Source organism: Bicyclus anynana, chromosome 17, assembly GCF_947172395.1.
Source record: "Bicyclus anynana chromosome 17, ilBicAnyn1.1, whole genome shotgun sequence".
Classification (NCBI taxonomy): Eukaryota; Metazoa; Arthropoda; class Insecta; order Lepidoptera; family Nymphalidae; genus Bicyclus; species Bicyclus anynana.
The window spans coordinates 4,368,860-4,383,340 of NC_069099.1; the positions used below are offsets into that span (position 1 = coordinate 4,368,860).

The 14,481-nt window shown below is 38.8% G+C and overlaps 1 protein-coding gene across 4 annotated transcripts in view; it reads right to left on the bottom strand.

Moving 5' to 3' along the window:
- Positions 1-1,192: 1,192 nt before the first annotated feature.
- The window catches only part of LOC112044665 (protein fem-1 homolog CG6966), an 89,572-nt gene continuing 76,283 nt past the window's right edge, over positions 1,193-14,481 (bottom strand). For all 4 annotated transcript variants that reach the window (XM_024080582.2, XM_052886378.1, XM_052886379.1 and 1 more), the window contains 9 exons: positions 12,989-13,189; positions 11,757-11,975; positions 10,936-11,128; positions 10,082-10,248; positions 8,700-8,918; positions 8,078-8,222; positions 7,322-7,448; positions 6,467-6,712; positions 1,193-5,763 (listed from right to left, as the gene is read on the bottom strand). In XM_024080582.2, the coding sequence (XP_023936350.1) occupies positions 5,515-5,763; positions 6,467-6,712; positions 7,322-7,448; positions 8,078-8,222; positions 8,700-8,918; positions 10,082-10,248; positions 10,936-11,128; positions 11,757-11,975; positions 12,989-13,189 (1,766 nt within the window). In that variant the 3' untranslated portion in view covers positions 1,193-5,514. The remainder of the gene's footprint in view (positions 5,764-6,466; positions 6,713-7,321; positions 7,449-8,077; positions 8,223-8,699; positions 8,919-10,081; positions 10,249-10,935; positions 11,129-11,756; positions 11,976-12,988; positions 13,190-14,481) is intronic.

The window sequence follows — 14,481 nt, forward strand, 5'->3', positions numbered from 1 at the left end:
AAAAGGTAACTATGTATGTAAGAAAATCAAATCATTGAATCTTAATTTGACCCACTTCCCCGGTCTTCGATTAGGATGAATTTTTGCACACGCTCTGAGTTCTGATGACAATACATGACTAGCTAAGAAACGTCTTTACTAATCCAATATAGCGGCTTCCCCAATCACTTGTAACTATGTATGTAAGAAAATCTTGGAATCTTAATTTGACCTACTTCCCCGGTCTTCGATTAGGATGAATTTTTGCACACGCTCTGAGTTCTGATGACAATACATGACTAGCTAAGAAACGTCTTTACTAATCCAATATAGCGGCTTCCCTAATCACTTGTAACTATGTATGTAAGAAAATCTTGGAATCTTAATTTGACCCACTTCCCGGTCTTCGATTAGGATGAAGTTTTGCACACGCTCTGAGTTCTGATGACAATAATAGCTAAGAAACGTCATTACAAATCCAATATGACGGCCTCACCCAAGATGGTGGACTGGCTGTTTGAAATCCAACCCCATGTTAAGGATATCAAATGAAAGGGTTTACTGTCAGGAATACGAAAAAAATATTCACGTGACTTAAATCCAATATTTTATTTACATTATTAAACTCTGATCTCCATTGAGATTGAACTTTGACTCAATACCACTTTTTTGTTGCTCTTTGTACGTATTGTAACTGTATTATAGATTCTCTACATTATTTACGTATCATTCATTGTATCTCAATAACATCGATATCGATCGAAAAAGTCAAAAATTTTGTTTGAATTGCTTTTTGCTCTATTCTGTTTACGATCACGCTTGTACATAATTATGTATTCTGATATCACGGGACATGACTTTGATTATAGAGTCGTCGGAGTCATAGCCTGTTAACGTATAAAGGTCCATTTATATCTACAGACACAGTGCGTCACAGACAGGTAGCGTGGCAGACGCCCACATACACACAGTCTATTCACACTGCCCAACAGGTAGCTAGAGACACTTAAAGTGCTTTTCATGAAAGAAGTCCCTCAACCTTTCGAATTCGAACCTTCGCCCTCCGGAATCGGAGATAGAGGTCGTATCCACTGGGCTATCACGGCTCCACCATACCATTGTCACTCTCTCATCATCACTCTGAGACAAATCAATTTATTTCGCACAAGTGTCAAATAGTCGCATGAAGAATGAAAAATAAAATACTTAAATGATTTTTAAAGCTTTTATTAATTTCAAAAAATAACTATTACACATACAATATAATCACGCCATATCGATAAATTCCAAAATATACTATGAGAATACCTACATTAACTAACAAACAAAATATGCTTGCGAAAATTACAAAACTAAAAACTAACATCTTGTAATCAATTCAGTTCCAAATAGAGTCCATTTTGTCGATTGTCATCACAATATACACGGAAATTTATTTAAGGACACCCCACACGTTCCGACATTTGGTGTCGGATGTATAAAGCTCACTTTACACACTCCAATACCAAACCGACTGTAGGAAGGTCCAACCCATATCGGATTTCCATAATCAATCTACTTAATATCTAGTCTTAACACAGTGTTTTTCGTATTTGTTTTCACTCTTATAGCCCTTTGTGTGAAACGTACAACCCACGACACCCAATATGGTTTTTGTAAGATTTTTTTTATTAATGACATACACACACGAACCTAACAATCTTATATGACATGATATTAAAAATAATAATATGATATTATGAAATTCTGTGTAGTTCTGAATAAACTATAGGCGAATTTATTACATTAAATATGTACATAGAGCATCATTATTTTGTCTAATATAGTATGAACTGTATGACTAATAACAACGTTGCTAAACAAATAAATGTATCGAAAAAGGACATGAATACACTACACGACAAACGAAGGAACTATATAAATCATCACCAAAAACCACTTAAGGGTGTCTAAGGGTGTCGTTGAAAATTGAATCTCGTTTATACATGAAGAATTGAATAAAAAAATGTTTATCTACACTAATAAAAAAAGACTAGTCGACGTCACGCCTGTATTGACGCCCTACCACATTTACGTACTCTTGTCTATTTATTATTTATTGTATATAATTTTCTATATCACGAAGACCATTTGGCTAAACTTGTAAGTTTAATATGTAAATTAAGTAATAACACCTGATAAATGTTGGATAGTCTAAAAGTTGACAATTTCTTTCTAAACATGAGATGACAAAGATAAAAATCGTGAATAAGTTGTCAGACACTTTCATAATGAAACCGCCCCTGACGGACTTAAGTGTAATGTTAAGTAAACTTTTGTTTCTTTCCAAAACTTCATTTATTTTATTTATTATACGTATTCGGACGGGATGGGACGATAAGTTTTAGAAATATAGTTTCATACAAAATACATACAAACGTATGTAACGAGATACGGACGTAACGGCGACGTTGTTTACATATTACTACGTCCCGTCGCCACGTCCGCGTCTTAAGTCCGTTTTGTTTACTGACCTTTAATTATTTTAACCTAGCACCTCAATACCCATATTTCAATATATTGAAAAGAAGCAGTCTTCGCTTCGTTGAAGTTCATTATGAATAGAGAATTATTTATTCATTTTGATGTTATCCGCGAAGATCCACCAATCCAAGTGACATCACTCAGATCGGAGAGAAAAGCTTTCTACATACGTTCCAATCCGAAACGATTGCGAAGTTCATATTCAATTCAATTCGCTAAGAAGAGAAAAATAAATAAATTATTCCCTACTCGTTTATAGACATAACACAAAGTGTAAATAAAATTAGGTGCTATGTCAAAATAATTTTATTATAATTATGAAAACAAACATTATAATACAAAATCATGACGTATATCTATAGGATGTAAGCTACTTCAATTTACAATATTAAAAACATACATATAACCTCCTTTTCTGAAGTCGGCTAAAACTGTTTTGTTGTATACTTGCACTACTACCAAAAGCTAAATGCTCTTCATGACATAGAAATTACACAACTACAATTACAAATACAGTATTTTATTTACTTTGTCTTAATTTGACAATAATTTAAGAATTACTCGTGATTTTTCCTAACCAGTGACATTTAAAATACATAAATTCCTTTAATTAAATATCTACTCTTTAAATATGTCTATCAACATCAAATAACATTTACAATCTCATTTTTTTTTACAAAAATAACCATTCTATAATTTTACAATATTTTTTGCAGACCAATGTAAAACTAACAATCAAAAATTTTTTTTTTTTACAAAAAAATATTTCGTTTGAAACTTTGACAAATGCAATAATTATATTTTTAATAATACTAAATACTTTGTAGATTTCTTTTCACAATACTACTACGATACGCGCCTTCCCACATATAAACAATTTCGCCATGATTATGAATATCTTATATAAAGTTTTTTGCCTATATTTATGGTCAGCTTTATTACTTATGGTCAGTTCACTGGTCAGAAGATTTTGGTCAATTGAATGATATAGTCTGGCATATCCTGGTCACGTCTCAAATGAAAGAAATTAGAAACTTTTGTGTAATATTTTTACCTATCCACTTATTTTTTGTTAAAGTCAAAGTCTATTAAGAAAGCTATTGATTCTACACGTGTCTAAAATTGTTTTAAAGGTCAACACACATATTAACTCGGAAAGGGATCGTCACTATTAATATCAAATCGATTCATATTATTTGTATGAAGTTTCATACAATGCACACTTATCGGAATCGTAACTTAATCGCATTGCCTAGGGATCGACTAGCCATCAATTTGCGGTCGCCTAACCGTAGCCGAATCGTATCCGCAACCGATTTGTAGCTGTAGCCGATTTGTAGCCATAGCCGATTCGTCGTACCGGAGCTGCTGAACCATACATTTTGACGCTTAATCGACGGCAAGGCAGGAAGCGGTGACGATCCCTTTTCAAGTTGGTATGTGTGTTGAGACCCTAAATGTGCTTCCGTTCTTAATACAACTTTTGCGACATGACAAAATATATTGCTGATAGATTGTTCTAACTCTTAATTACATATATTGATTCTAAATGCTTTGTGATAAAGTATTTTATATAACATAATATAATTAGAAACTCAAAAAACAATTACTAATAACAATAGTAACATTTAGAAAAAAATATATTGCAAATATAGTTATAAACAAAATTAATATACTACAATGTGCCTAGCGAAGAGGACGTATCTTGCGAAGAGAAAAAGCATTGCCAACCAATAGCAGCATAGTTGAAATATCGCTCTCTTTCTTCCCAACGCAGCGAAAGAGAGATCGATTCCGCCGCTATTGGTCGACATTATACTTTGGTCTTTCGTGCGTCTCGATATATGTCGTGGAGCGCATCTGAGGCCTATGGGGCACACAGGCGTATATTATTTATGTCATAAACTTTGTGACGTCATCATTAGATTTTACGTATTGGGAAAGTTGACAAAATAAGTATCTATAAGTTTAGTCAAATCACAGTATAGACCTCGGTCTATACTGTGTGTCTGGATATCTGTCAGTCAGGGTACACAGAGTAATGTATGCACAGAGCTACATGAATGAGTGTTGATGGTCGCGTGTAGACAGTATGGGACGACGTACTATTTGAGTGGTCTCTAATTATTTGCAGATAAAGTTGGTTATATTCATTATATTACATTTATACTCTGTTCTTAGATCTTTAGGGGCGGGCGGCTAGATACATAGCACATACTACATACATCGACTCCATCACATAAATATTATGTCAGTCGGGTTACACAGAGTAGTGTCTGCACAGAGCTACATTATGGAGTATTGATGGTCGCGTGTAAACACTGTGGGACGACGCCGACGGTTTTTAAGATTGGCTCTAATTATTTTTATATACATTGAATTACATTGATTACATAATATTTCAACTCTAGTCTGAGTTCTTTATGGTGTGGACAGCTAGACACGTAAGTTCAATTACATTGATTCTGTCACATATATTACAGTTAAGTATCTGTCAGTCGGGATACACAGAGTAATGTCTGCACAGAGCTACATCAATGAGTGTTGATGGTTGCGTGTAGACACTGTGGGACGACAGCCACTTAGGATTGGCTGTAATTTTTTTTATATACATTCAATTACATTGATTACATAATATTTCAACTCTAGTCTGAGTTCTTTATGGTGTGGACAGCTAGACACGTAAGTTCAATTACATTGATTCTGTCACAATATATTACAGTTAAGTATCTGTCAGTCGGGATACACAGAGTAATGTCTGCACAGAGCTACATCAATGAGTGTTGATGGTCGCGTGTAGACACTGTGGGACGACAGCCACTTAGGATTGGGTGTAACTTTTTTATATACATTCAATTACATTGATTACATAATATTTCAACTGTAGACAGTTATTTATGGTGCGGACAGCTAGTCACATAAGTTCAATTACATTGATTCTGTCACATATATTAATTACAGTTAAGTATCTGTCAGTCGGGATACACAGAGTAATGTCTGCACAGAGCTACATCAATGAGTGTTGATGGTCGCGTGTAGACACTGTGGGACGACGTGCGCGTAGGGTAGTCTGTAATTCTTAACCGTGCGCGCGGCTAGACACTTGAGCGTGGTGTACTTGAGGGGGTTGACTATGGATGAGAGGTTCTGGCGGGTTGATTTGAGTATCTCTTCGGGGGTCTCGCCCTTGAAGTTGACTGTGTCGATGTGCGCGCCGTGGTTGAGCAGAGAACGGACCACTTCGGCGGGGCAGGGGTTTAACTGTGGAGAAAAATAATGGTTATTTATTTATTTATTTATATATATACTGAGTTTGCACACAATAACAAATACCGTGATATATGAGCCGTGATTCCAGTGTATATGACCTCTGCTTTCGATTAAGGTTGTAGGTTTGAATCCGGTCCGGGGCATGCACCTCCAACTTTTCAGTTGTGTGCATTTTAGGAAATTAAATATCACGTGTCTCAAGCGGTGAAGGAAAAATTGGCGTTCCCTAAAACCCCAGTTTATGTGAGACTTGGTTTTCATGTAAGTCATAGTTTAAATATATTACGTGATCATATTATGTAAGTTACACATTAACAACATGAATTATATTATATTATTTGACAATACGAGCCAAACCGCTATCCACCATGATGGTCTTTAATCTGGTTCTAGACGTCAAGTAAGCCCATAAGCACTAAATCTTAACCAAACAGTTTAGCGTTTGACAAAATTATTAGTTTCAACTTTTACCTCTAGTGACATCAAGTGATATCGTGACGTCACAAAATGTTTGACGTTTGTAAAAATTGAAAAAAAAAACATAATTTTTAAATGAAAGTTTTCTATGAAAGAAAACCTAAACTTACTTATTACTATATTTCAGACCCTTATCCCATGTACTTTTAATGTAAACTAAAATTAATATTAATTTTAATATGAGTCAACTACCCTGTAAACAAAGCCAGTTACTAACCTTACAAACTAAATGCAGAGGCGTATTCCCATCGACCAAGTTCCTCGCGTTGGGCTCAGCGCCCAGCCTCAGCATGAGCGCGACTAACGCGGCGCACGGCGCGTCGCCGCCGTCGCGCCCAGCACCGGCCCACGCGCCCGCCGCGCCCACGGCGCCGCCGCCCGCCGCGCCCACGACCAAGCCCGCGCTGCGCCCACGAGCGCCCTCGTCCGAGCACGCGATGTGCAGCATGGAGCGACGGAGAACCTGGGAATTATATGGAATTATTTTATTAAATAGCCGTGATAGATATGACATCTGCCTCATCGTTTCGGGAGGCGTAGGTTTGAGGCATGAATCACCAATTATTCAGTTATGCGCATTATAAGAAAATAATCTCACTACAGCTCGGGCGCTGTAGCATGGTGCGGGTGACAGTTCGTTTCAATCTTGAAAGTTTGCCGCGATTCACGAGAATAGTCCGTATTATGAACGTCACAAGGCAACTGTCACCCGCACCATGCTACAGCGTACATAGTATAAATCAATAAATATCACCTGTCTCAAAGGTGATATTTATTGATTTATACTATACTATACTATACGAAAAACATCGTGAGGAAACCTGCACACCTGAGAGTTTAATTTAATTTTAATTTTAATTCTCTATGTGTGACGACAACTTCAATATTTTTCAATAAATCATTTTATTAGATGTCTACTTAATTGTTTCTGAAAATATAACAATTAAAAAAAAATTTGGAAAACGTAGTATTGGTCGTGTTTGGAATTCCATGCAAGAGGCCTATGTCCAGCAGTGGCTACGTCCATCGGCTGATAATGATGATGATGATGATGATGATTAAAAGAACTCACCTTAATATCTAATTCAACAAGTGAATACACAGCCTTATGTATTTTTCTAGAAACATCTTCGGTACACTCCGGCTCCTCCAGTAGCCTGGCCATGAGCGCCGCGAGGTGTAGTGATATTTCGAGGAACCTGAAACAAGTAGAAGCGCAATTTAAATATATAGCAAATAATAATATAAATAAATAATAAACAGCGATGGTGACAGTTTTAAGGGAGCGAGGGAGCGTAGCGGAGAAACGAACTAATGCGGAGTAGAGTTGCGTGTCTGTCCACTGAAGCGGAGTGGAGTTGCGGAGCGAAGTTGCAGACTATGTTAAATAAATAAATGTTAAATTAAACTTATTTACCCCAGCTCCATTTCCCCGCTCCGCTTAGTTTCATATGAATTTTTAAACTAGCTCGCAAGTCCCTGTTCATTTAAGAGGAGCGGACATTTTGTGCAATCCTATTGGTTAATATTTCTCCGTTTTCTGACTCCGCTGCCTCGTTCCGCTTTGGTGGACTGGCAGCCTTAACTTATATATAAATTAAGAGTATGTTAATAGTGAAGCAATTTTGTAGCAGTAACAGGGTATCTGTAATCATAACTTGGAGTTACAGCGATTTAAGTCGTCTCTTTTCTGATTCATATAGCTTATGTATCTTTAAAACAAGAGTTAATAGGCAAGCAAGTATGATATTAGACCATACCTACACTAACCATCAGATGAGATTATGGTCATAGGCGACCCTACCTTGAATAAAAATGAAATACTTACTTGTGTAACGTTGTCATGGTGTGTTTCCGTCCGTACATAAACCCAAAGTCTAGCTTCAACAGGTCCAGGCCCATGTGTATCTGTGACAAGGCCTTCGTGAACACCGGCTCGATGTCTTCGAACGTCACCGGTGGAACTATGCGACCTGGAATTGACAGAGGACAATAAAGTTTCGTTTTGCATCTAACGGTATTTATCAGCTGTATAACTTGAAGATACCATGTGGCAGTCACCTTCACTTAGACAAGTCAAGGGTACAAATCATAAGGTAAACCTTTTTAACAAGGCAATTCCCAACAGGAATAGTTTAATTTTCCTATTACTTCCGATCTTGTGATGCTCTTGGCATCATGGCTGTAAGACTCATAGTCTAGTGTTTAGTCCTGGTAAATCCTCGTGTGCTGTGTTTGGCAGCATCACCTCTACGGCTTCAAGATCGATTGGAGAAGTTTGGAAGGTAGAGGATGTCCATTCGGTGATTGTGTGTATTTGATTATAGTTAGATTCGTAGTTTAGCCGATAGATGGCGCTGTGACAAATTTGCATCGCGATATGAACTTTTTAATGCCTCTTCACATTTCGTTGCACGTCGAGGGCGTGGTGTCACTGCTGGCGTACGTACCTCTGAGCGGCGGTCTCGCCCTCTCGGCCAGCATGTAGGAGAACAGCTCCGCGAAGCTGTACAGGCTGGACTGCGTGAGGGGGGACAGCGGCGGCAGCACGGCTCGCTGCATGTCGAGGGCGTGGTGCCACAGCTGGCGGCAGCGCGCGAAGCGGCCCGCGTCCGCGTACACTGCGCCCCGGTACCGCACGTAGTATGATGTGTCGGGGTGCGCCGGACCTGCAATTGACCAACGACAAATTTAATAAAAAAGGCAAAGTGGAAGGGAAGAGACCTCAAATCCGCACCATTCTCGATACAAATGTATACTAAGCTTTACAACTTTACAAGCCACGAAAAGCCGTACTGCATATGTGACATCGTGCCGGAAAATGTCGTGAATGTGTCACAACCCTCAGTAATGAGGAACACGACGCGGAGAGAGAGAAATTAAATATGTTCTAAAAAGAAATAGATTTTGGGGTCTCAAGCAATTGGAATGTAGACCGCAGTTGAAAATGCAATGTTGGACAATCCGTTATTATTTAATCCGTCGTTAGGTAAACCGACAACTTTGGGTGCCGCAACAAGAAGCGTTTATTGTTGTGTTCGAAAATCACTACAAAAAGGCCCATTTCCAGAAATGGACATCCAGCTGATGTAGAGATGAAATCGAACAATACGTTCGTTTTGTTGTTTACTTTGAAAACCTAATAAATTCATGCGACAACGCCTTTAAAGTCTCAAAGCACTTGACACTTAATACACCCCAATGAACTTGAGACTTGATTGAACATGGTTGTTAATACAAAACATAGAGACGAATGTCTTGGCAATCCATGGATTCACCGTGCGGGTGCCGGGTCCATCGCGTGGTAGAGAGAAAAACTCCGAGCAATGTCCAGGACTTGTGAGCTGGATGTAGGGTTAAGTAATTCCTTGACGATCGGTCAACACTGCCTGTTCTCTGCTCGTGTTGTTCTCCCTGCCTAGCCAAACTTGGTAAGATCCTATTAGAGCAGCTTCTTCTTCTTCTAATATAGAAATTGCTGCAGTTCTAGAGATGCGAAGGCCTTTAAGCAAGTTATAGAGCACCTACTTCTACTTCTACGGCGTACAGACTAACCACATAGCCATTTTTAGTTAGTTCATTTGTTAGGTCATAATATTTATTCACTTTTATACTGTGGTCCTCCGGAATGTTAATCTCCCACGGCACAGTAAGGTCAACAAGTACTATACGCTTAGTTTTGTAGATTGTAGTATTCTTCGTTAAACCCAAATTGTATTATAGCCAATTTGCCCAATTTTACCCACTTTTGCCCAATCTTACCCAACTTTTTATTATCATCACTTACAAGTGATAGAAACCAATATCTCTTTAATTACAAATGAACAAATACCTAGTATCCTCTCTCTAATGACAAGCGCCTGCATTCGTATCGCGTCGGGGTCGGCCAGCAGCTCCTCCAGCTGCTGCGAGTTGGTCGGCTCCACCGCGTAGTCGTACGCCTCTATCCGCGGGATGTCCTTCGGCTTGGGGATCGGCTCGCTGCCGTCGGCTGGAAACCTGGACAGATAGTTTAGATACATTTTAAAAAGCTCTTGAACTTTCTTATAAATACTAAAAATTTGGATGTTTGTTGGATTATATTTAGTATACACTTAGACGAATATGATATTTTGTCCATTGCTATAGCCGGGACCGACGGTTTGAGGTGGTCTTCGAACCAGAAAGAGCAGTCCAGAGAGCAGAACCAGAAAGAGTCAACTGACGTGTCAAAAGTGCTTGTAAACTGAGCCTACTTGAAATAAATGATTTTTGATTTTGATTTTGATTTTGCAGTAATCGACTGTCCGCTAAATGGACTAACTGAAGGAATACTAACAAACGACATCAAACGGACCTGGAGATATGACAATGATATCAAATCTTACTTCATAATCATGTTCAGCATGAGTCTCTTTTCAGAATGATAGGGGTTAGGCTAATAATCCACCACGCTGGCCCTACGCAGATTGGCAGACTTCACACACCTAGAGAATTAAGAAAATTGTCAGGTATGCAGGTTTCCTCATGATTTTTTTCCTTCACCTTCATAATCTCACTCACAGTCCATGATTCGCTTCCATAACACTGACATGGTTTACACATGAAAACGTTGTTTTTGTGTCATCAGCCATGGCTCCACGCCACCACACTCTCAATCAGATATACTAGTGCTAGATGAGTTATGAGCCGAGTGTCAAGTCTCACCTGTAGTCCATGGCCCGCTTCCACAGCGCCAGAGCGCCGACCATGTCTCGTCGCTTGTCCACGTACGTCGCTCCCAGCAGTTCCAACGCGTCGATACGTTGCTGCCTCGTCACCAGCCCCAGGTCCGCGTTTGTGAGGTGTTCCACTATGTGTGTGTGGCCCGTTAGTGATGCAGCTAGTAGGGGGGTCATTCCTGAGATAAAATGCAATGCCATGCATGAGATAAAATCATAAATCTTCTTGTATTACGTTTAATTGAATTGAATTATACACTTTATTTGTACAACTCAAAACACGGAAATATAAACAAAGAAACAATAAAACAAAGACATAGATATTGATTTCTTTCAGGCAACTTTTCGATCCACTTCAATGCACCAGGCAACAAATATGCTCCAAGTAAATTGTCCAACAAGATTACCACTTCATTTTAAATGTTTATTCAAAACGATTATGCAAAAATTAGCTCTATGGTTGCACACTAAGAATAGAAAATGACCCAGAATGGAACCCTGTGATACGCCCATTGTGGTAGAAGAACCGCGCCACTTTATATCATTTATGCATACTTTTTGAATTTATCACTGAGCAGAAAGGCAGTGAGATTAAGAGCAAAATTTTCGTCATAGTGGCTTAAGTTGTAAAAGAAGTTAATCGAATGCTTTTGACAAATCACAGAACACATCAATAGTATATATAATTACAAACTTTGACAGGCATCGCAGATGTTTTTTGAAATTTAGCACCTGCACCAGTTGTATTGCGACGTTTTGTGAAACCATACTTTACGACGAGACAAAATATGACAGATAATTAATTACCATACGAATCTACATCCATTGTCGCGCCATGGTCCAACAGCATCTTCAGTATGTGCAGTGACCCGCTCTCTGCACAATCGTGTAGTGCTGTGTTGCCTTTGACACTCTTCCTGTTCACGTCTGCGTTTAGAGATAGGAGGTATTTGGCTATGTGGATGTGACCTTTGTAGCATGCTATCATTAGACATGTGTGGCCGTGTCGATTTGGTTTTTCTATATCTGTAAAGAAGGAAATGGGATTTTTAATAAGAGGAGACAATTATATTTCTCTTAAAAAGTATCTTATTAAGAGAAATATAATTGCCATGTACCGATGTAAAACTTGAGTGATGGTGCCATGTTTATTATTTCTGTTGCTTTAAAATAACCATTTACTAGTTTTAAGTGAGTTTCAAAGAGGACGATTTTGTTAATCTGTCATTTATGAGTATTCTATACTATAAAAGATGTTAATATAGATGATATGGTAATTTTTGTTACTAACTCGTTAAATCATTAAAATACAAAGTTCCGTCGTGTATTATCTATGAATATTCCGGCATCTAAGAATCATAGAATTAATCATAGTTCTAAAAGGACTAAGTACGAAGATACTTGTTCATTTCAGTAATCGTATTTTGGTAAAGTAATACTACATATTTTTAAATAGTATAAACATTAAGCAATGCTTAAGAGAAATCTAGTTATTGCTATGCACAGACCTCATTATAATTACAGACAGCTTGCGCATTATTATGCATCGCAATTGTGGCTGACGCAAGCATCAATAAAAATTAAAAGCAACTGAAATATTTCCACGTCTACACCTTTCTCGACCAAGAACCCACATTCTCCTTAATATATTTAGTATAAATACCTGCACCATGTTATCATACCAGTGCACTGCGCTCAACTACGAACTTGACAATTTCGAACTATACGTCATGCTGTAGGTTCTGGAGCTGGCGTTGGAGCCTCGCCGCCGCCACGCCATCTCAATCAAGACCTATTGCCCTTATCACATGTGTTCTAGAGTTTATTTATATATTAATATTCAGGCAATACCACATATTTTACATTATACATTATACTAATTATACGAGTCAAACTTTACTATACAACATAAGAGGATACCCAGTTTGGGCGTAGCCTTAGTTTTCAAGTAACGAGTTCACACTGGAGCTCGCAGACACCCTTCACTAGTCACAGGAAGACCGTCATGCACTTCTCAATCTATGAAATTTATATTATACCTGCGCCATTCTCAACTAGGAACTTGACAATCTCGAAGTGTCCGTCGAAGCAGGCGGCCCGCAGCGGCGTGCTGTGTGTGAAGGTTCTGGAGTTGACGTTGGCGCCCGCGCGTACCAGCAACCTCACCAGAGGGAGGTGGCCCGCCGCCGCCGCACACCATAGCGGCGGCGCATCTTCTATCGTCTCTCCATCGAATGTCACTGGAAACAAACATATGCGTTGTAAAGGAAACAGCTGTGCGATTTCAAAGTATCAACATAATTAGTCGTCGTCATCAACCCATATTCGGCTCACTGCTGAGCTCGAGTCTCCTCTCAGAATGAGAGGGGTTAGGCCAATTGTCTACCACGCTGGCCCAATGCGGATTGGCAGACTTCACACACGCAGAGAATTAAGATAATTCTCTGGTATGCAGGTTTCCTCACGATGTTTTCCTTCACCGATTGAGACACGTGATATTTAATTTCTTAAAATGCACACAACTGAAAAGTTGGAGGTGCATGCCCCAGACCGGATTCGAACCCACACCCTCCGGAATCGGAGGCAGAGGTCATATCCACTGGGCTATCACAGCTTACAAACAACATAATTAGACTAGTTTATAATTACTACGAGACTGTCATGTTTGGAAGTCCATGCAAGAGGCCTATGTCCAGGAGTGGACGTCCATTGGCTGTTAATGATGATGATGATGATAATGGCCCAAGACAAGGAATCAGGAGTTTCTGCTGCTTTAAGAGAGTTGTTGTGTCTTGCCTCCAGCCAAGTTTGAACACTGTAGGATTTTATGTGGTAGTCGGAGATCACAATAATCTGGTCGCCTCCCTATGGCGTATAGAGATGTGTGATCAGATGTATCAGCATATAATGACCGAGACCGACAGCTTACAAGTTACAAGTTTTACGAGGTACAGGTATGTGATACTACAAACTTCCCCACTCCAGACTGATCCTGAGAACTTCAAATATACTCAGAGGCACAATTATCCACCCTATTTAATATGACGCGAGTATATTAAAGTGGGCGGATAATTGTGCTTCTGAGTATAGATTGCGATCAAGAAGATAGCTTAAGAACTTTTACTACGTAGATAAATGAATGGTATAGGCTAAGCCCGTGCAAATACGAGAATGTAAGTAACGACCTATCTATATTCGCTAACCTAATCCAAAAATGTTTTAAAACAAGTTGGCCGCTATACTCGTCATTTTGGCATGAAGAACGGACCATTTACATATCCTATTAGTAACAAACAGCTTCTGAGGAAGACTATTATTCTAAATTGGGAGACGACCTATTATTTTGCGTCCCGAAAAGAAGAGTAGCAGCTAATTTTTCAACTCGTTAGTTGGTATTTGATATATTATATCCTACCCGATGCTCAGGCCGTCGTCCGTCCTTAAATCTCTATAATCCGGCCCTATAGCAAAATCCGTTCTTAACGGATACCTAATAATTAAAAACTACTCTCTGCCAAATTTCATTTCTGTA